The 22,328-nt window shown below is 52.1% G+C and overlaps 1 protein-coding gene across 1 annotated transcript in view; it reads right to left on the bottom strand.

Annotated features, from left to right (window-relative positions):
- Positions 1-1,965: 1,965 nt before the first annotated feature.
- ASTN2 (astrotactin 2) overlaps positions 1,966-22,328 on the bottom strand; it is a 317,145-nt gene continuing 296,782 nt past the window's right edge. Inside the window, exons 21-23 of the mRNA XM_066332467.1 lie at positions 9,597-9,697; positions 8,210-8,393; positions 1,966-2,431 (exon numbers count right to left, since the gene is read on the bottom strand). Coding sequence (XP_066188564.1) covers positions 2,194-2,431; positions 8,210-8,393; positions 9,597-9,697 — 523 coding nt within the window. The 3' untranslated portion in view covers positions 1,966-2,193. The remainder of the gene's footprint in view (positions 2,432-8,209; positions 8,394-9,596; positions 9,698-22,328) is intronic.

Here is a 22,328-nt window from a genome sequence, read left to right as displayed (position 1 = left end):
TCAGCATGTCACTGTCACCAGAGGGGAGAGATCAGTGCCTGCACACCTCCATTGGCCCTTGTGAGGAAGCTGCAAAATGTGATATCATTTCCCCTCAGTCTCCTCTTCTCTAGGCTGAACAAAACAACCTCAGTCTCTTCTCATATGGCTTCCATCCTTCTTAACCATCTCTGTGCCCCTGCTTTGGACATTCTCCAAAGACTTTAGATCTTTCTTATACTGATGTACTCAAAAAGTGCACATCAGTCTCAGCCACTCTGCATCAGTGGCTCCAAAGAGAGATTTGGGGGTTTTTCACCCCCCTGAAGTGCATACACTGTATCCTGGCAGTACCTGAAATGGGCAGCTGGCTCTGACACCAGTCTGGGCACTGCCTGGGCACCACCACGTTGGCATTTCAAGGCTTTTGCTCTGTGTTGTTGCAGCTCCAACGAGGCAAATGCAAATTCTCCATCTGACTGCAACAAATCACAGTCATCTCCTTCATCCCCACAACCAAACTCCAAGGCCACCAGTCAGCCCCAATGGGGAAAGGGCAGGTGAAGAGGCAGCAGCAGTGCTGGACACTCAGATTTTAACACATGGTGGTGTCATGGTCCCTCCTTGGTCTTTGTTTTCAGTGTGGTACATCTGTCAGTGACACACAGGCCATAGCCCAGAGCCCTCAGTGTCATCCTCCTCTCTCTCCATCAGAAAAAGGGATTTAGCTTAAAAATTAAGACCTCAGGCAACCTGCAATGCTTTGGAGCTTGTCTTACAGGCTGCAATGTCATGGCAAAGTTTTCTGTGAACTTCAGCAGGACTTTGCCCAGGTGCTGGAGTCCTTCCCAAAGCTCATTAGTGTGGCTCAAATGAAGAGACATAACCAAAGAGGGGGAAGGAACAATCAGAATTATCTGAGTAGGAGCAAATCAGGCAAATATGTTTAGCTCAAGAAGGAAAAGGCTGAAGCTTCTCCACATCAAATTGCACACTGTTGTTTGGTTTCCAAACATTTTTGCTTTGAAACTCACCTCCTGTTTATTTGATTTGATGTTAAAGAGTTAACTAACCTGAAAACTTAAACAAAACTATTTGCTTTGGGCTGGCTAAACTGATTGCTTCAACCCACACTCTTCTCTCTTCCCTCTCCGGGTTTGTTATTCTGCTTTAAAAAGGAAAAAGCAATAGCTTTGAGCTGATCCGATTTTTGTATTTTTTTCCTCTCTCACCCTCCCGCACTTTTTGGTTTGGCGACCAGGCTGAGAAATCCATTACCCACAGGGAGCCCGGGCCAGCCTAACCCACATCTGACAGTAAAAGAAACCAGATTCTCCATGTCTTTTTAGCCCCTGGCTTTCTTCTTGGGCTTTCCCACACGCTTCCATCTCCCACTGGGACCAGTGGCTACGCTGGGTGTTGAGGAGGGGAGGACCCTGTGTGAAAAGCTGCACTTGTCCCTCCTTTCCCTGCATCCATCTCAGCTCCCTGATCTCAGCCACATCCCAGGAATGACACCCCACGGGCACCCAACAGAGATGAGACGGCGTCAGGAAGGAACAAGACCAGGGAGGCAGCGAGGATGGACTTACTATGAATCTTTAATGCACAGAACAAGCCGCCCGGGAGCCTTGCGAACGAAGGCTGCGCTCGGAGCGGTACAAGAGCCCAGCTTGCCTGCAGCATCCCGCCTGGCTCCCCACCCGGGACCCTCGCTGCTGTCCCCGGCCACCCACGCCACCTCCTCCTGGCGTCCTCGGCCACCTCGGCCCCACCGCTGCTGCCCGCTGGCAGGGCAGGCAGGGAGGGATCACTCTGCTCCCCTCTGCCTGGCCCTGGCCTCCAGTGGGTATCTCCTCCTCCCAGGGTTTTGGAGGGGTGTAGTCCAGGAAATTCAGTAAGAAAAGATTAAAAAGGAGAGGCTTTTATGCTGAGTCAAATTAGGTAAATTTTTTTTTCTCCTCTTTTTTTCGTTCTTGGAAAAAAAAAAAAAAAAAAGAAAAAAAAAAAAAGGAAAAGAAATTAAAGTGTCCAGCTTGCTCGTTTCTTGTTTCTCTGCCGTCTGTGTGAGAAAGTCCTGTTTGGCCTCGCTGTCCCCTTCCACCCCCTCTGAACATCACCCGACCCCAAACCACACCAGCCACTCAGCACATCACGAGTCCTCGACTCCTCGGAGTCCCTCTGCCTCCCACAGCTCCAGGCCTGCTGCTGCCCTCACCGCCCCTTGGACTCCCCGTAGGTGTTGCGCAGCATGGAGACCATCTTCTCCTCGCAGGTGACTTTGGTGTCCCTTAGGATGCTGTACCAGACCACGCCGGGCGGCCGCACCTCCTCGCTGCGGCACAGCAGGTAGGGCATGGTCTCGGTGCGGCTCTGGATGTAGGCACTGCGCAGCAGCGTCGAGCAGTGCCTGCTGACCTTCTCCAGCCTCCTCAGGATCAGGTGAGCCTTCCTGCAGGGGACACGGATGGGAACAGAGCAGTGTGGGCAAGGCACAGTGCTTGCCCCCAGAGACCAGGAGTCAGGGGTTCTGCATATGCCACCAGCTCTGTTTTGTGGCAAGAATGGACCTGACCCATTGCCTAAGGCATTGTCTTGTTGAAAGTGAAGAGAAGCTCTGTTTCTCCCAAAGTTTTGGGTATATATACCATTTTACAGCATCAAGACATCAGGTCTGACCCACTGGAGAAGTTTGTGTGCCCTGGGGACAGTCCACCCCAGCTAGATTGTCACCACCACCATACGATCCTGGCCAGCTCCAGCTGGCCCCACCTGGAACCCTAGTGAGACCCCCAGCACCTTCCTGCCCCTGACTGGTGAGCACAGCCCTCCCTTTCCTGGTTTCCCAAGTCTTCAGGAGGTAAACAGCCCAAAAGGACTGACAAGACTGACTACAGGAGTGAGGAAAAAAAGCACAACACATTAAGCAAGACAAAACAAAATAAACCCGTAAGAAACCAAGAATCCCCTTGTGGGAGTCTGCAAAGTGCTAAACCAAACAAAGGGAGGGAAGAGGGTTTACTTCAGTGGTCTGAAAGCTTCAAGATCACAGATTATTTCCTCTCCCTCTGGTGCCACAGGAAAGCTCTGGATTCAGGAGTCAGGGATTTCACAGTTCCTTCAGGAATGTAAATTCCCGATAATGATATGTCAGGGGCAGCACTGTCAGTCAGCAAGGCATAAACATGGGGATTATTTGATTATGAAAGCTGAGTGGTGTTGCAGCTCGGGCTGTGAGCTCCCAGCCCGGGGGGAGCGTGGGGAGCCTGATGTCCAGGGATGGGACGCCAGGGAAGGGCTGGTCAGGGTCACCTCAGCGCCAGAGCAGAGGGCAGAGAAGGCAGCAAGAGGCCCAGGGGGCATCCTCAGCTAGCACCCCCAGCCAGCCCAGACCTCCCTCTTTGGAGTGGGAACACTGAAAGGCTGCAGGAAACCACTGCTCCTCCGGGGCTGCCCATGGAAAACTGTCCCACTCCTCCCCAGGGCGGTGTGCTCTGGGTCAGCTTTGGGGCAAAGGAAGAACAAAGGAAGTTGGTCCTCCTTGGACAACACTCCCTGATGCCCATTTCTGGATTTAATGCACAAAGACACAAGCCAGACTGGGCAATTTGAGCCTCATTAGCTACACACACATCTATAATAATGACGTCATGGGCTGAGCTGTGCCCAGCTCTGACACAACATCTCTACTCACGTTACTCTGTGTAGCAGCCACCTGACCTTCACAGCATCTGGTGCTCCCACCACACACCAAGACATGACACGCTGCCAGGAACAGGTCCTGTGCTGCTGGATGTGTGCCTTTTGAAGTTACAAATTCCATTATGGCATTAGGTGCTTTTGGTGAAGACTGATTGATTCAAGCTCAGCTCAGCAGCAAACCAAACTCTGCAGTGATTGTCACTACGGTTGCCAAACCTCAACAAATCAGTCACTGCAGCTGGAATAGACCAAAAGCCATCACCTGTGCCACTTCCTGATGGGACCAACCTGGGTTAATTTCTTCTGACCCATTGCTGGAGTCAGGAGCTGGTGATCCCTCCAGTGCTCCCCATCCTCATGCTGGGAGCAGTGCAGTTTCTTACCATCTGCACCGGTTCTCCCTTTCAGGGAAGGCTGAACAAGTGCAAGACCCACATCACCTCATGGGATGGACTTCTGTGTCAGCTGACCATGCTCAGGAGGAGATCACTCAGCAGAACACCCTCACAGAGGAGAACTCTCATCTTTCTAAGGCCACAACTCCATGATCACCCTGATTTATCATAAAGCAGCTCTGCTGCCAAAATGGGGCACTGGCCCTTTCCTCAGCCCTTTAGCTTGTGCTGGTGTCCATGGACCTGAACACTGTGCCAACATGGGGATGTTGTTTATTCAAAGGCCAAACAAGCAATCACTGGATTGTCCCCCCAAACTGGTTATTATTCCAGCTCACCACAAGGCCTCTCCCAGCCACAGAAAGAGGGGAGTAACGAGGAGTGGCCATGAGGCAAACCCCCTGTGGTGGGTAACCAACAACAAGACAAGGAGTGGGCATCTCAGCTGGCCAGTGGCTGTCTGCTCGCCATGCTCTGCCCTTCCTCTATTCCCTTCTCACCACTTCCCCTATCTTCTCCACAGCTTTCCTCACCCATCTCTCACTCTTCTCCCACACAACCTGCCTTTGCCTCCATTTCCCTTGGCCTTCTCTACCTTCTCATTTTCATTCCTTGCTCCACCAAACTTTAATGATCTCCTGGATATTGCTAGAACTCACCATGTTGTCTTTGCTTCCTGATATATACTCAGGCCTCTTATCCGGGCAAATATTCCCATGTGTGAGAAGAACTTGAAGGATGGCAAGAAATTCAGGGGTCAAACCAGCCCAACCTGCTGATGCCCGCTGTGCCAGAGGCTGGGATTCTCCTGGAGCTGTCTCCACACACCTGCTGCATGCACAGCTCACTGTGTGCAGTCATTCCCAGGAAAAACCTGTGCTTAAGGACGGGATGTGGCACATGATGAGTTGGCCCTGTGAGATACTGAGAACACACTGAACTGTGGTCACAGAGGAGACAGGGTGACGGGGGAGAGGGAACCAGGCCCCTGGCTTTTGATGTCCAGTGCCAAGGCTCCAGTTTTGATGGGTTTCACCGCTTTGAGTCATTTATTTTAGCGGGATAATGAAGTCATGTGTAAATGTTAGATTTAGCTTTCGGCTGTCAGCTGTTCCCTCTTAAAAAAAAAAAAAAATAAGGAGGAGGAGAAACAGAGTGGGTGAGGGGAGGGGTGAGAAAGAGAGAGAGGCTTTCTGGTGAAGACTGAGTAATAAATTACAGGAGCAGTTCTTGGGCTGCCAATTTAACACCATAAATCAAGCCCTGGGTATTACCCAAGTGCTCCCTACGGAGGGCTGTCGGGTCAGAACAACCACCTTTTCAAATACTGGAAATGAAATCTTCCTAAATGCTGACCAACCTCATCCCTGCCAGAAATGGCAATTTATTGCCTTATTAAAGGGCAGTAATTGGGAGGGGACGGCAGGGGAGTGAGAGGGGAGTCACTCTCCTGGCTCCCTGTGGCTGGACCCCAAGCTCTCAGTCCCAAAGGGATGAAGGGACCCCCTTCCCCCTCACCCCACAGCCCAGATGGGGATGCCCCCATGTTGGTGTGGGCCAGCAGTGCCCTCACTCCCACCACATGCCCACCACAAGAGCCAGGGACTGATTCTGGACTGCACTTAGGTGGTGGATTTAGGAGGCCACAGCACAGTCACAAATGATGAAGAGAGAGATTTAAAAACAGTGACAGCTCTAAGCAGCCACTTCCCTCTGCAGTGCCTCATGGCATGGTGGGGGAGAGGAAAAGGGAGGGGATGAGTGTCTGCTGCCAGGACACTTTCCAAGGGCTCCTGCATGAACTAGTGTTCCCACTGCACAGGGGACAGGGCTCTGAGGTCCCTGCTGCCAGCCCCAGCTCTGCAAGGATTTTCCCAAGAGGAGCTTCCTGTTCTGCCCAGTGCCAGGGGTACTCCTGCTGGGATGTTTGTCCCCTCCAGCTGCACAGGGGACAGCCAACACTCACCTTGAGGGCTGATAAGAGATGAAAATATATCCAGAGCCAGCCAAACCCTGCCCTGCCTTACCTCAGAGGGAGGTACTAAAGGAGGGCAAAACAGCATGAAGGAGCCATTAAAAATGATACCTGGGCTGGAAGGAAGGATGAGATTCCTGGAACTGCAGGGAAAGAGTGGCTGCCTGGCTGCTGTGTTCCTGTGTGAGGTGGTTTTGTCATAAATTCAGATTTTCCACTCTACTGAGAGCTGACCTGGGTCTTTCAGACCCTTGTGTGCAAGGACAGTGAGTCCAGGACTTGATGGCCTCTTATCACAGCCTTCCATCAGAACATTACATTCCCCCTTGTACCAGAAGCCAGCTGCTCTGGAGATGCATTTCATGTCCCTTGGTCAGCCCAGCTGCCTGCCTGGGTGACTGGCTGGAGCAGGGGACAGGTTGTGAGCCCTGGGCTGATGCCACATACAGACCCCAGAGTTGCTGGCAGCCACAAATAAGGGCATGGAAAGAAGATGTAAGTTAATTATTTGTTCTGCCTCCTCCTAAAAGCCATACCCTGCTTGCAGTGGTCACAAGAATTATCCTGAAAACACAGGAAGATAAAATAATAGTGAAATCTCCCATGGCTGTGTTAGCAGCATGCTGGCTGCACGGCTCCAGAGGTCTAGATGCACAGTAGCAATAAAGTTCACTGATTTAGACAGATTCTTCTGTCTTGTTGGAACAAATTATCTGTGTGAGATTCTCTCGGTGTCTGTGAGAGGAATGGGGGGAGCAGGAAAGGGGCTGCTGTTGCTAGAGGAGATGAGCAGGATGAGGCAAGCCAGGTGTTGCGATGCTGCTGACCATGGAAAGTGCTGGTTTAGGGCCACCTATGAGCTAAGTTTTTAATGTCTCCTTAATGTAAACGGTCTGGTTGGGACATCTGGCTGTCAGTGTGTCTTCTTGCCAGCAGCTGTTTGCAGTAACCTGTGGCTTTCATGGAAACTGGGCTCACGAGGACCTCGTGATGTATTTATTACACAGAGGCAATCGACTCCCCTCTTGTCGCTCCGTTTTATGAGCGAACATTTGCTGTGAAGCCCAGGCTCCTCTGATAAACATTCCAAGGTACAGAACTGCACGTCCCCCTGGGAAGGACAACAGCCTGTCAATTAAATCCCTGTTACGAGATGGCTTTCCTTGGAAAAAAAAAATAAAAAATCCTGGTTGTGCCCTGCTATGTCAGTGCCTCTGCAGCTGTCCAAGCTCCCTGAGAAGCCAGGCTGGATGGCAGAGCTTCACTCTGGTCACGAGCCTGGCACTGCCTGCCTTGGCTTTTATAGATCCATCCCCTTGGCTGCAAGTCACGTATTTCTCAAGTACAGAACAAGGCAGAGGAGTGCTGTGAGGAGCTCCCCTGGCTCAGTGAGGACAACAGACAGCAGCCAAATTGACCACGGCCTCCAGATGTAGCTGGGCCCTGGAACTGGCAGTTTAAATGTCACCCTGCTGTCCCACAGCTTGCTGCAGGTATCGGGTTAGACAGCATCCTTCAGTGGGCTGGATCTCAAGTAACAGGGGAAATAAAGATGTGTAAGAAGAAGCTGATGGCTCCCAGGGATTCAGAGAAAAAAGAACAGTTGCAAAGGACAAACAAGCCTGCAGTGTCATCAGCAGGAAGGCAGGGGGAAGGATGAGAATGGCTCTGTGCCAGAGGCCAATGAACTACCAAAGAAACTACGACCAAGGTCATCTCTGGAGGAGGACAAGCCCCACACCAGCTTGGATCTGTGTCCAGGAGGGGTGCAAACAGTTGTGAGCTGTCATCCTGGTACTATGGAGAGATCCTGCCACATCCAATAAGCAGATAGGAACAAAGGGAGAGGGAAAAAACTTTTCCAGGCCTATATGACACCCTTTGCTCCCCACTCCTGAGTGTTCCCAAGCCCTCAGCTCATTCAAAGCATCACCCACTTGGTTCAGGCTGGGTGATACAACATTCATGCAAAGACCACCCAGCTGCCAGGTGTCCCACCAGCATTCATCCAAGGACTGAGCAGGACCTGGTGGTCAAGGGGATGCAGGACAGCTTGGTGAACACCAAAAGGGGACTCCTCTTAGCTACAAGGGGAAGGCAGGAGGGGCACGTCCCCAGTGACATGGGGCAGGGCAGGACACAGGGAAGGGACAGGTACCTGGGCCCCAGCTCATCCTCACTGCGCCAGACAAAGTCTCCAAACTTCTCGTAGTGGGAGTTGTAGTGGTGCTGCACTCGGAAGAGCATGGAGGCAGAGACCTCCATGAGGGTGTTGTAGGCTGTCTGCTGCTCCTTGCCGCTCGTGTAGCCGTTGTAGAGGTTGTAGATTTTGTCAGCTATCTCTGGAAAGGATCAGGGCATGGGATTAATGACCAGCTGAAGGTGCCAGTATGGGAAGAGGAGGAGCAGAGACCCTGGCAGGGCTGGCAGCTGGGGTGGCCCTTGGGGCTGCCTGCTGTGGGGTTCAGTGACCACAGAGCATTCATCAATTCCTCAGGCTGATCCTGCAGTGGGTGCCCTGCATGAGCAAAGTTGTCCCAAAGACTCCAGCAATACTCCATGAAGGAGCAGAAGGAGGAGAGGCAAAAAGCTGCCAGGACAGGCAGACAGCCTAATTCTCCCAGGAAGGGCTGACAAGCTCTTCCCAAATTCACCAAACCAAAAGCCATTCCCAGCTATGGTGCTGAAGAGTGGGAAGAAATCAACACTTGATCCCAGGATGGCCCTTCAGCCAGAAATGCAGCACCTCATCATTGTGGGCATGGGCTGCAGCAGCTCAGATGTGTTAAATGAGTGTTAACTCTGCTGTAGAAAAAAAAATCTTTTTAGAGATGAGAAATGCACAAAACTGCATCTCCTTCTTTCTCCTTGGTCTCCTGTTTGCTTTTTTCCGCGGGAATGCTTTTTCTTATTCCACATGGAACTAAGCACTAACCATTTATTTTTCTTTTTTTCTCTGTGATATTCCCAACAGGAAGAAAGCAAGAAAGAGCTCAGGTAACATGATGGTCACATAGAGGAATCCTTTTAAATCTGAAATCAGCCAGGCACTCTGGTTTAGGTGTAAGGACAAGTGGGATCAGTTTCAAAACTGAACAATGCAAACGTGCAAAAGTAGTTGGGCTTTTATCAATATTTCTGTTCCGAAACTGATCCAGCTGCCCCCAGAATCCCTTCAAACACCCACAGCCAAAGGTGCCCTGCCAGGGCTGCTTCTCTCAGTTTTGAGAGAAGGGATTGCTCTTTTTTTCCCGGGGGCTTGTGTCAGACACACAGCTTCAGCTCCCACAGCCATGCATGGGAAGGATACCTGTGGGGATCACGGAGTCAGCAGCCGCCCAGCCAAGGAGACTTTGCCCCTGGACACTCCTGCAATTTGTCACCCCTCCCCAGATGAACGTCCCTGTGCCCATGGGTGAATTTAAAGGAGCCTTCCCACTGGGAGAGAAGGGCCTGGGCAGGTTTGTGGGAGCACAGTGAAGAGAGGGAAATCAGAATTAGCAGGAAATGTCTCCTGGCATGGAACCTGGCACCTGAGCACTGACCTTCTGCCTTGCTGTCGTCCACCAGCGGGCACGCTGTCCTCAGGGTGACCGTGCTCAGCTCTGAGTGTCTCCCTCGTGTGTCCACTGCGTACAGGGTAAATCTGGAAGGCAGGAAACAAAAGGAGAACAATGTCTTGATCCCTTCAGTCCCACACCACCAGGTTAAGGGCCTTCATAACAGAAAGGGAAAATGTGGTCCAGGCACTCTCAGTCAGTTTGGGCATCTCAAGAAGATGTGAGATGATCTCTTGGAACAGTGGAGAACCCAGGGACAGGAGCCAGGGCTGAGGGGACAGGCCACTTCAACCCTTTCTGGAATCTGCTGGGCTCCATTTCCTCTCCCCCATCCCAGGGACCCCTGTGGGGCTGCACCCTGGATCCTCCTGACTGCAGAGAGGTGCACACACTTGGGGCTGCTCTGCCATGTGCTGATGTGAACATTAGAACACCATGGTGTCTGTGAGCCGGGTTCCTCTCTGGCCCTTCTGTGAGCAGGGCAGTAATTCTTGCCATGAGCAGGCTCCGTGCTGACAAGTGACAGCTCCCACTCATCCTGCGAACTGCCCTTGAGTTGTTTGCTCCCTCATTTCCTCACAAGGGTGGGGCTGGAAAAAGGGTGGGAATGATAATTTCACACTTGAAGCTAATGGAGAGCATCTGACAGTAAAATATGGCTTTTGTGCCCGATGGAGCATTGAATAAACAGGCTGTGGCTGCATGGAACGTCCCGGGATGCTGAGCCCAGAGTCCTGCTCAGAGTATCAAAGCTCCGAGATGAGAATGCCTCTTCACAGCAGGGGTGACAATCTTCTGTCCACTCTCCCAAAGGGCATCAGTTCATATTTATTCACTCTGAGCTGGGCATGGCAACTCAAGCTGGCTTTGACAAAGTGCAGGGGCTGGTTTGAAGCCCTCAGAGGTCTGAGATGCCTGGTGCTGGGGTACCCAGCCTGAGAAATACCACACCACCCCTCCTTAGCCTAAGGTAAAACTGACCAGCTCGTGGAACTGAGTGCAAGGAGTGCCATAAAAGCAGCTGAAGCTTAAATGGGATTGAGACCCTGAGGAATGTTTATTTAAGGAATGGTTCTAAGTCCTTAGCATCCTTGGGGGGTGACAGAAGCAATGCCTCCCTCTGCCTCACCCCACACACGAGCACTGCCAGCCCCCTCTCTCCTCCCTGCAGGCTCTGCACATCCCACATGTGGCCGATAAGAGCTGACATTTGCACGGTAGCAATTCCCAGCACAGGACAGATTCCCTCTAAGCAATCAGCATTAGCTGCCTAACAATGCTTGCTGTCTGAAAGGATGCCAGCAGACTGCCAAGGAACTCACTTGTGTGCAGGGACAGCTCCCATTTTCACAGAGCTGGGGCAGGCAGGGGATGAACTCGCTCAGCTCACCCAAGGAGATGCTCTTTAATCCTTTTGGCATGACATAATCTTCCTCGATTCACCAGCAGCATTGCTCAGAGTGGGAGCACCTGGAGAAGGACATCCACCCCGTGCCACTTCCCAAGTGTCACACACAGGCTGTTCTCACTGAGGGACACACAGAGCAATAGGCAACACGGAATTCCCTGCGCGAGTCTGACTGCAGGGCTTTGCATCCCATCCTGAACATCCTGAAGGTGCCACCAGTCCTTTCTCTCCCTTCAACACACAGGAGGTTCACAGGGAGTGAGGAGTCTCCTGCAGGGAGCAGGGAAGGTTTGTGTCCCAGCAGCACCAACAAGGGCACCCAGTGCTGGGCAGGGGGACTCCAGTCCCACGAGATGAGGAGCTGCAGCAGGAGGACAGGGCAGGACCCCAGCACTCCTGCTGCCCACCCACTGCAGGGCTCTTCTTGCTCATCAGCAGAAGCACAACAAGCAGTAAGAGGGTTTGACATCAGGGAGCTGCTGGGAGCTGCTCCCCATCCCCATCCTGGGGTCACCTGCCGAGCCACAGTGGCTGTGCTGCTGTGTTTGCCTTGGGCAAAGGGTGAGCAGAGCTAATGTGTAACCTCTGCTCTGCCTGCAGCGTACAAGGCTGGCTCCATCAGCTCTGAGGCAATCTGTGCCAGAGCACTTCCCTTGGAAAACAGAAGACTTTTATCAAAACACAATTGTAATATTCAGCAATTAGTGCCCATTTCACCTATTCCATCATCAGTGGGATCAGGAGGATTGGTTGGGTGTTGAAGCACATCAACCCCTTTGGGTGATGCTGAAGACCTGTGTGAGCCTTTTGACTGCACTTCTCCCCTCTGCCCAGCTCACACAGGAACAAAGTCACCCAGCTGCCAAGAGCAAGACCATCTCTCCTGGTCAGGCCTGGGTTAAAAAATAGATGTCAAAAAACAAGCCCTCTTTTTTTTTTTTTTTTTTTTTTTTAAGGAAAAAAAAACCCCAACAATGTAAATGGAAAAACATCAGAATCAAAGTGATTTTGATCATGTCAGAAATTCTTTTTTTGAGAACAAACCCAATTGCTTTACCTCACCTAGAGCCAGTCCTCTTTCAAGAACCTTAGAGGAAACTCTTTCATCTCCATTCCTTGTGAATGAGATGTTTTGGACTCAGCACCCATCACCCCAGCTGTGGAGGAGGCTGGCAGCCCAGCAGCACACAGCCACTGCACCTCTCCAGCTCCTTCCATCCAGTGACCTCAGAAGGTTTTAACATTAATTACAGTCCAAAAGATCACCCTGAAGCACAGCAGTATTAATAGCTCTGTTTTATCGACAGTAAACAGAGACATATGGGGTGAAGCATCGTGCCCCGGAGAGGCTCAGTGACATGAACAGTTTGGAAACTCGAGAGATGATGGTTTCCAATCTTGTTCTCAAACCACTTGACCACCCAGCCTCTGCAGCAAAACACTTTTATGGCCAGTTAATGGCACTGGCAGAGTGCTGGGCTTTAGTTTTGTTCTTTTATTCCCGGAAACAGACAATTAAGGGAGTGCAAGGACCTGTCTCTCTGTGCAAACCAGCATTCGCATCTTGCTGGAAACCTTCAACAGATGCAGGCAAGGAGCAGCCCAGGATCCAATGGGACATCAGTGGGGTGCCCAGTGGCAGGAGAGACCACCACTGCATGGGAGGGATGGGGATGTGGCTGTAAGCTGAAGGAGGGTAGGGTTGGGTAAGGTATAAGGAAGACATTAATTACAATAAGGGTGATGAGGTTACCAGAAGAGGTTGTGGACTCCACATGCCTGGAAGTCTTCAAGACCAGGTTAGACAGGGCTTGGAGCAACCTGGGATAGTAGAAGGTGTCCCTGCCCATGATAGAGCTGGAATGGGATGAGCTTCAAGGTCCCTTCTAACCCAAATCTCCCATGATTCTGCATCGACATGACAAACCAGGGGAAAATCAAAGTGCTCACGCTGAGGGAGGGAGGTGAGCCGAGCAAGGTGGGATTTTGCAGCACTCCACAGAGATCCTCCTGCCCCACTTAAATCTATTCCAGCACCGTGGGCCAAGGACCAAGCCAAGCATCTTCCCCACTGATGAGGATGGAGCTGCACTTGAACAGGCCAACCACAATAATTCGTAAATAAATGAGGCCAAAGAGCAGTTCTGAGTGCTTTGCCCAAGGCAGAGATCTCTGGGGTGAAGTCAAAGCCAGAAACTAAAAGGTCTCAGACCTACAGTCATTGCACAAAACCACATCAGACAACCTGGAAGGCCATATGGTAGCTCTGATCTGGCAGAAGCTCCTTTATAACCTGGAGGTGTTCTGTTAAGTGACAAACTTCCCTCATGATATTTCCTCATCTTCTCTCTGTGCTTTCCAAAGGAGCTCCAAGCTCCCTGCTACTGTCTGACAGCTGATCCTCTTTTTCACCTATGCCTTCAGCAAGATCCTACACAAAAACTTGTATTTCTAGAAATACTAGGATATATTTTACCTGAAGAGGTTTCAAAGAGGTCCAAACACATATGCTCTTGGCAGGGATCAGCCCTCTATGCTCGGAAATGTTGCCACTTCTGCAGCAAATCGGCATACAAAGTCCTATAAAGTAATGCTGCTTAAATGTTTACTTCTAAATTCAAACTTATTTGGACCTGAAGGAACTTTCAGGGGGAGATAGGTACCAATTAACATTTGGCCTCGTGAAATGTCAGTATCTTCCTTGTAGATTCCCCACCCAATGCTGGCTGAAGGCTGGGTTTTATCACTAGGGTCAAGATGCTTCTTGGGGGAGGAAGAGAAAACAAGAATGGGATGTTAATGCTTTGCTTCCTGGAACTCAATGACTGCTGAGATTGTCCACTGAATTTCAAGAGATTTAAAACCCAAGAAAGAATGTTTCTACCCTTTCTCAATGCAGAGAAAATAACCCCAAAACACAAATTTATAGAGGCAAAAAACTCTTAAGGCTGAGAATTAAAGCTCAAAACATGTTACTTATTTATAGGCAGCATGTTTTTTTAACTTACTCTCATGATGCTCATGACGTTTGAGTGCTTTACTCATGATCCTTATTTGCGGGAAGTGAGATAAGGACTTCTGAGCCTGACCTTCCTTAGCTCAGCTGCCGGTTTCTCTATATCCTACAGAGATACCACAGGCATTTCTGGTCTGCCTTGTGTGCTCTTGCTGAGGCCTTTGGGCTGCTGCAGCTGCTCGGTGAGATGCTGTACCACAGTGGGCTGCCTGGGCTGCAGAGAAAGGCTCTGATAAGGAGCTCAGTGAGCTCTCCCACAGATGCCAAACCCCCACGCTGGTTAAGCATGTGTCTACTGGGAGCTGGCTGCATCCAGCAGCAATGGCTGTGTGGCCAACCCAGGCTCTGAGAGGAGCCCCTGTGAATGAAGGACAGGGCAGAGATGCTCCTCCAGAGCCCAGTGTCATGCAAAAACACGGCCTCAAAGCTTTCCCAAGCGGTGCAACCATAAAATGCTCCTGCCAATGGGGCTTAGCTTGAGCTTGGCTGATCTGCCAAGGGCTTGGAGCTGTATTCCTGCAGCCATGAGACTCTTGCTGTTAACTCCAGCAGCTCAGCAAGGGCAACCCTGGCTGGCGTCCCGCAGGCAGCGCGATGGATTCTCCCTCCTCCGGCAGCGTGGCTACCACCACCCATCCTGCCCAGCCTGAGAACACAAGCCCTGACTTGGCTGAGGTGTTGGATGCATGTCCTGCCATCCCTCCTGGCTGGTCACAGCCTGTCCTGCACAGCCCAGGCTGGCGGGGCTCACACGCACCAGCCCCACGCGCCGGGGCTGCTCCAGCTGCTGACACACACACATCACACCCGGCCCTGCCAGCCCCTCTGCTTCCTGTTCCAGCTTAAAAACAATGCCGAGGCCTCCCTTTAAAAGCCCTCAGTGGAGCAGCTCTTGGCATTCCCTGCTTCCCTGCTGCCCAGTGACCTCAGCACGGAGACTGGGCAGCAGGGATGGGGCCGGGCTCGGGCTGTGCCAGGACGTGCAGAGCGGAGCTGCCAGAGCAGTGCTCCCGAGCACACAGGGTGTGCACACACCCCTGAGACCCTGCCCTGTGCTCATGGGGCCCAAACAAACTGTTCTCTCCCGTTCTTGTGGTCTGGTGTCCTCAGCTCCTGGACACCAAGGCGAGGGGCTTGCTGGAGGGAGGCCTGGAGGCTTGAGGGGGGAGTGTGTTTCCTTGTCCTGAAACCCACAGGTGAGCAGCTTCATCCCAGCATCTCCTGGAGCTAAAAGCATCCATAAATTACACACACAGTTTTCCTAAAAGACTCTTCTTGAGCAGTGTGGGAGCCCAGGGGTGCAGTGAGTGGAGAAGAGCTGTGGGTGTTTCACCCCCAGCCACATGCCATGAGCTGTGCATGGTCCAGGAGACACCCACCCACTCCTGCCTCCCTGCCATGGGCTTGTACATCCCCTGCAGAGCCTCCCAGCCACTTCCATTGAGGAACATGCAGCAGGAATGGGGTTTGCCTGCCAGCAGCTGCCTAGGGAGGCATGGAAAGGGGTGTGTGTGTTTAGTGCAAGCATTCCCAATTTAAAACCCATTAGAATTTAAAAAGAAATCAAATCTAAAAAGCAGCCGGTCCACACAAGCCACAGGAATGCAGCTGAGCTTATTGACAACTCTGTGATTTGCAAAAAAATTAAGAGAGGTAAATGAGAGCAACCCCCAGTCTCTGCAGCAAATTCTGAGCAGACAATTAGCAGGGGTTGGCTTTGGGAAGGAGAGGATTTCTTGGTCTATTTGTTGGGCCCTGGCTTTGGGCTCGCTCATGCCATGCCCATGTTCATGGTGCCAGGGGAGGGATGGCGTCCTGGCAGAGGACTGACCACACTGCATCCCTGCCAAAGGCCCTGCTGGAGGCTTGGGATTTGGGCAAAGCTTTACAGGGCAGTGGTCACTCTTGTGCCATCTCCCTGGGGCTGGCACTGCCACAAGTGTCTTCTGTCGTTCATTGTCTTTGGTTCTGGCTCTGCTTTTCCACAGTAAAGGAAACAGTGGACAGTGCAAACTGGAAAAAAAATCCCATCTTTTAGAAAGCTCTCCTCACTGTTCTACCAACCAAGAAAATCACCTTTTATAACTGAGCTGCTTTTAACCATCTGTGGCAACTGACCTGCTCCCATCAGCGTGCTGGAGGAACAGGTTAGCAGCAACTGGTGCCACACTGGAGTGTCAAAGCTTTGACATGACACCAGTACATGGGGCTGTCAGTGAACTGTTCTCACAGTTCACACTTTTTTTTTTTTCCCAGGATAGCAAATGCTGTGAGACTAATCATTACCTTTCAACAGATGCCTCCCAACAAAAGCAGACCACAGAAGTCAGATGTACCTGCCAGGACATGCCTCAGGTGTCTGATGCATTTTGGAAGTGGATAAAACAGTGCCCATCAAATACTGGAAGAAGGAGGCAGGAGGAAGGCACAGGCTGCTCTGTACAGTAAGAAGCAGTTTGATCAGGGGAAAGGACAGAGGAGTCTTGATTTCTGAGACAGTGAGGACATGTGGAGCTGCTGTGGGGCTGAGGACAGGCTTGCCCAGCCCGGGCTCCATCTTTGCTTTGTGTCAACCCTGGGAAAGTCACTCAGGGTTATCCACACTGCAAGATTGCTTGAATTGCAGCAGATGCCATGGCCATGCTCAAAAACAGTGACAGGAGAGAATGGTACTTCTCACAGGGAGGAGGGCAGGGCAGTGATTGCTATTGAATTACAGGGCTGCAGTGTGGGACAGTGTCACTTTGGTGTCACAGCATCCCACACGGTGCTGCCCCAAGTCTCCTGAGCTTGCCCTCTGAGCTGTGAGGCCACAGAGAGCCAAAACCTGGGGAAGGCAGATTTGGGTGCTGGTCCCCTCACCCCCTCAGCAGCATCTGCCCTGCACCTGAGCCAAGCTGTGATGCAGATTGGCTCTGCTCTCCATCCTTTGGGCACTTCATCAGCCTCCTTTTGTTTCAGATCCCTGTTAAACAAGATCCAAACAAAGAGAGAATGGGAAAGAAAGAAAGAAAGAATTTAATTAAAAATCCTAACTGCTCCTTGCTACTCCCTGGATCTATTGTCTCCCTGACAAAGAAATGCCTGGCAGGGCATTCACCTTCCCAGCCTCAACCGTGGCATCTCAATTTCCCAAGATTTCCCTCAAAACCCTGTCAGTAACCCACCAGAGTAGTGATTCCCATTACTGCCATGGCTGTGAAAGAAGGCCTTGATACACAGGCCACCTTCTGTTCCCAAGAACCCTGCTCCTGAATGATACCTGTGTTGGACAGCCAAGATTCCCCCGGAGCCCCTCGGCCAGCCGGACACCTTGGGAGCAGCAGTGCCAAGACCGCCTCAGGTGAAAATGTGTTTCACTGGAAATGGGGGGAAAATGCCAGACAGGCCATGGCCTCATCCAGAAGGTGCAGGAAGGTGGCTGCCACCCTCCTGGCTGCTGCATCCTTCATCACCACCCCGGGGCTGAGAGCTCCAACAGTGCCACTTGTCTCTCCTTGCATTTTTCTCTGCGGTGATTCCCTCCTTTCTCACCCCAGATCCTTGCCAACTTTTGCAAGAAGCAGAAAATGACTCCCTCATCCCTCCCTCTTGGAGTGCATCCTTTCAGGAGCAGCTTTATCCCACTGAAGAAGGAAGAGCAGAGCAATCTTCTCTGGAGAGAAGTTTGGAACTTCTGATGGAGATGGGATGTGGATGAGAGAGCAGCTCCTTGGCGTGGCAGCAGGATAACACACCCAAAACAGCCACCCTGACACGAGATAATATTAACACAGTTGATGTTGCAACATTGGGGCTTTAGCTCCTAGACACTCTCCCAAGCAGTGAGGAGGATTTAATTGGCTTGGAGATGCCCCAGCAGAACTCTATGGGGTCCCACAGCAATGGTTCCCAGCTGTGAAGCAGAGCGATGGCAGAAGAAGCAGGATCACCACGGAATTACCAGCCTTGGAGAGGATGGACAGAGGGTGTTTGAGGTCCGTGTTTTTTGGCAGCCATCATGTCCTTGCTTTCATCCTGCTGGCTGTGAGGATGAAGATTTGCAGATGTGTTTCTAAAGGCAACCCAGTAAGAACTGACCCAGCTATTCACAATCTTCCCTGTCTGTCCCAGGGCTTGAGGCAAGGTGTTCCCCCCACTGCCTGGAAAGGCCACAGAAGGTCCTATGTTAGCCAGAATGTGAATTGTAACATCCTTTGGTGGAGTGAAGAACCAGAAGGAGGTGATAATAAGGCACTGCAGGCTGGTGCTTTTGTCTCCAATGAAGCAACAGCAGCTCATTAGTCTGTGAAGTGCCAGAGTCCCTGTTCTGCTGGGATGCCCAACAAAGCCCTGGGACAGAGGTCCAAGTTGCCTCAGACTCCCTGCGCTGCTGGAAGAATTCCTACTGTGGCACAGCACCGGCTGATGCCCAGGGCTGCCACTGAGGGGCTGGTCCCACTCAGGCTACAGAACACCAGTGAGAGCTGCTGATGGATCCGGCTGTCCTTGGTGCAGTAAAGGAGGGCTTTCCTCAGGCTCTGCATCCCACATGTCCCTGAGGCCCTGCCACAGCCTTCTCAAGCGCACTGCACAGCCCCTCAATCCCTCCAGGGTATTCCCTGGCAGCCCCTGCAGCCTCTCTTCCTCCTGTGCAATACCTGCTGCTGTCCCCATCATTTTGGGACACCCCGACCCTGTTCCCTCAGCCACAGACATCCCACAACCTCCAGATCCAGCTCTACTGAGGATGGGACTTTGAGGCTTAGTTTTTCTTTTAGGGGAGGTTTTGTTTGCCTTTGCACTGATGTGTGGGTGAGTGGATTTGAGCCTTATCTCACAGCATTAGTCCTGTGTGCCAGGTGGGTTATCCCAAGAGTGACACATCCCTTCAGGACCTTCCTTGGGCCACTATGGGATGGCTGCCATCCTCCTTCATGAAGAGACAGCAGTGTTCGGGGTGGCTGTGGCTGCAGGGGCTGAGCAGGAGAGAGGGAATAAATATTCAGTAGGAGGGAGAGAATGAATGATCTTCCTCCAGATGTGCCAAGGAGAAAGGAGAGACAAGCAAAGCCCTGGACCCCTGCAGGGAGCTCCACAATGGGAATGTTCACAGCTAACCATCCCTGCTGCTCAACCTACCAACACTCTGCAGAGCTTGGCCATCACCAGCCCTGGGGACACAGGCGAGAGGAAGGTTGTGACCCCTGGCAAATTGGGAAATCTTTGTCTCTCCCAGCCTCACAGTCCCTCTAAACAAGAACCAGACACTCCACAGCTTGCTACCCCTGGAGATCCCCTTGGTAGGGCTTGTTCTCATTCTCCTGGGGGCTTGGCTTCCATCTGGACTGCTGGTTGAAATCCAGCCCGGGCTGGTAGTGACTTCAAAAGGCAGTGTCATCTGAGGAGCAGTGGGTGGTCCAAAGTGAGCAAGTCGATGGCCGTTCCTATAAAAGCCACCAGAGTAGGGCCCCCTGCTTTCAGAAGGAAGGAAAGAGCTGCACTGACCACAGGGAGCAGAGCTTGTCCTCGGCCTGAGGGACAGTCACCCCAGAGAGCTGGCACAGGGAGGTGGCTGTGCACTCCTGAGGGCAGAGCTCTTGCTCTGTCTCCACTGGGTTTGTCCCCAGCTCTGCTGGCCAGCCCTGGCTTCACCTTCCACAGGCAGCAGTGCAGAACAAAGCCCAGCAAGAATGGGAGCGGGGGACCCTCTGAGCATCCCAGGCAGGATCCCAATAAGACAAACTCCAGCTGGGCTCTGGGAGCTCAAGGGCAGCCAATGGGGCCCTGCTCTGGCCTCAATGTTGGCATGGAGGTGGTGGCAGGCAGGGCTGCTGTGTGCCAGCCAGAAGGATGCCAGCCAGAGCTGCATGCCCGCTGTCCCTGTGCCCCAAGGCCCCCAAATCCAGGGGCACAGGGCAAGAACTGGCAGAGGGCAGGAGATTCTCACAGCTCCAGCAGGCAGACAGGGAGGGTGGAGGGCAGGATGGGGGGGGCAGGGGGGCCTAAAACAAATAATAAAAACAAAATCCCAGTTAGCATGTTAGAATTCTTTTGAAGTGCAGAGGAGCTTTCAGGCAGGGTTATGCACATCTCCCAGCCCGGCGTGATTTACACATTCCTTGCAAGCAAAGGAATCTTCCCTGATTTGAAGTAAAACAGATGTTTTGGGGTTTTCTTTCCCCCTTCCCCACCCTCTTTTAATCATTTCTTTATTGAAATGATGGCTATACAGCCAACCAGTCCAGAGCCAGAGCCCTGCTACCCCAGAAGCCAGGACTGGAGACCTGCTGTCCTGTGCCACAGGACATTGTCATTGCAGTGACTGTACTCGGGAGCTTCCAGAGGTGTGGAGCCAGCCCTGCTCTCCTGCAAATGCTGCTCCAGAGGCATCGCTCTCTGCAGGTTTCTTCCCTTGTTTTTCACTCTGCAGGGAAGGATTGCAACTCCCTGCAGCACTTCTTCCTCTGCAACTACAGCTGATCCTCCATCCCTGCTCCAGCAGCCCCCATCCAGGAAACGTTCTAACCTCCACCACCAGCCCAGGAGATGTTTCATGGTGGGACTTGCCCTTGTTCTCATGTCACACCTGACCCCGGGTGTGCTCTGTCCCAGCAGTGTGGATTGGGAAGGGCAGCCTGCTCCATGCCCAGGGACTGGCAGCAGCAGCGCTGCTCACACTCCCCAAGTGAAACAACTCAGCACAAGGAATGGTGTTGGGCAGGCTGGAGCTGGGATATCTGTTGATTTCAGCACTATGTGGTCTCAGTCAAGTTACTTCGCCTCTATTTTTGTCACAAGTTTTCCACCCAGGAAAATTATCTGGGGAAGGAGCATCCATTTCCCAGAGGGATGCAGAGCACCAAGTGCAGTGGGGCTTCTGAGTGCTGGTTGATGCTGCAAACTACAAGTACAGCCATGCCCTTGAGTTTACACTCAGAACAATAAGTCATGCCCAGTAGCAATCCATCCAGCTGCCCCGTCTTTCTTTTCTTTCTCTCTTTCTCTCTCTCTCTCTCTCTTTTTTTTTTTTTTTTTTTTTTTTTTTTGTTCCTTTTAAACCCCCTTGTACTTTCTCAGTACTTCGTTGGTGGCAGGGTGGGAAGGTTTTTTGTAACACATTCACGTACCAGTGGGACTCACTCCCATTCCTGTCTGGTACAAGAGATTGCACAAGACAGAGAAACAAATGGGGATGAGGAAACGCGTGTTTATGAGAGGCAGCGCTGTCATCGTGAGCGGGGACCCCCCGCAGGACAGCCGCCCTGGGAGCCAGTGCATTCCCATTCTCTGCTGACACTCCATTCATGCCTCGTTTCATCCCTCCCTGGAGGCCCCGACACTGGCCGGGGTCCCACGGGCTCCCACCCCCCTTGTGCCTCCTTCTGCGAGATTTGTTGTTGGGTGGAAAGAGGGAGATGTTGTTGTCTCATAAAAATAATGAGTTGAGAAAGAGCGGCGGCTTTTGCCGTTGCAGGCACTCCTTGTTTTCCTCCTGCAGCAGAGGAAGGTCTTTCCTCCTGCATCACTTCTCCTTGTGCTCCCCTGCTGCCCATCCTGGCAGGGCTCCTCCCTGACATCCACCATGGAGCCTCTCATGGACCTTCCAGCCCATGCTCATGAGCCTTCTCCTGACCTGATCAGGAACCCTCCCTGTAATCCAAACCACATTGCTGCCTGATACGATACAGTCACCAGCAAATAACCTGGACTGCAGTGGTCTGGACGAGCCAGGGACCCTCTATCACTGCTATTCATGATTTAGGATTGTGCATCATTTGCAGATGACACAGAGAGGGTCTCACCCCTACTCCCCACCCAGCCACCTCCTCTAGGACAGTGTCTGCCCCTTCCTCACTTCAGGTGGCTCTAAGTGAAAGCCACCTGGGTGAAAATTCCTCCTGCCTGACGCTGGTGTGCACACAAGGAATGGGAATGGCTGATTTCTGCACTCCCTCGTCTGCTGCAGAGCTCGCAGCGTTGGAGCTCAGGTCCCCCCACAAACAGGTGGGGTAGTAATAAAACCAAAAGTAATCGCCCAGGCACGCATACTACAACCCACTTGGGTCCCTCTCCCGTCTGCTCCTGCAAGCCCCTGCCTCCCCCTGCTTTCTCCACACACCTCAATTTCATTATCTCTGATCTGGAGCTGCCCATTACATGCTTTTTGCCAACATAAATATTTAATCCCGGTGCATTGCACGGAAAGGCCTTTGTGGAGTTAATCCTTCAACTCATGTTTCCACTTGGAAAACAATTTAGCTTGTGGCAGGGCAGCAGGTACGAGGCAGGGACAGAGCCGAGGGCTGGAGGT

This window comes from Sylvia atricapilla, chromosome 19 (genome assembly GCF_009819655.1).
Source record: "Sylvia atricapilla isolate bSylAtr1 chromosome 19, bSylAtr1.pri, whole genome shotgun sequence".
In the NCBI taxonomy this organism is placed as follows: Eukaryota; Metazoa; Chordata; class Aves; order Passeriformes; family Sylviidae; genus Sylvia; species Sylvia atricapilla.
This window is presented reverse-complemented; position numbering and strand designations above follow the sequence as displayed.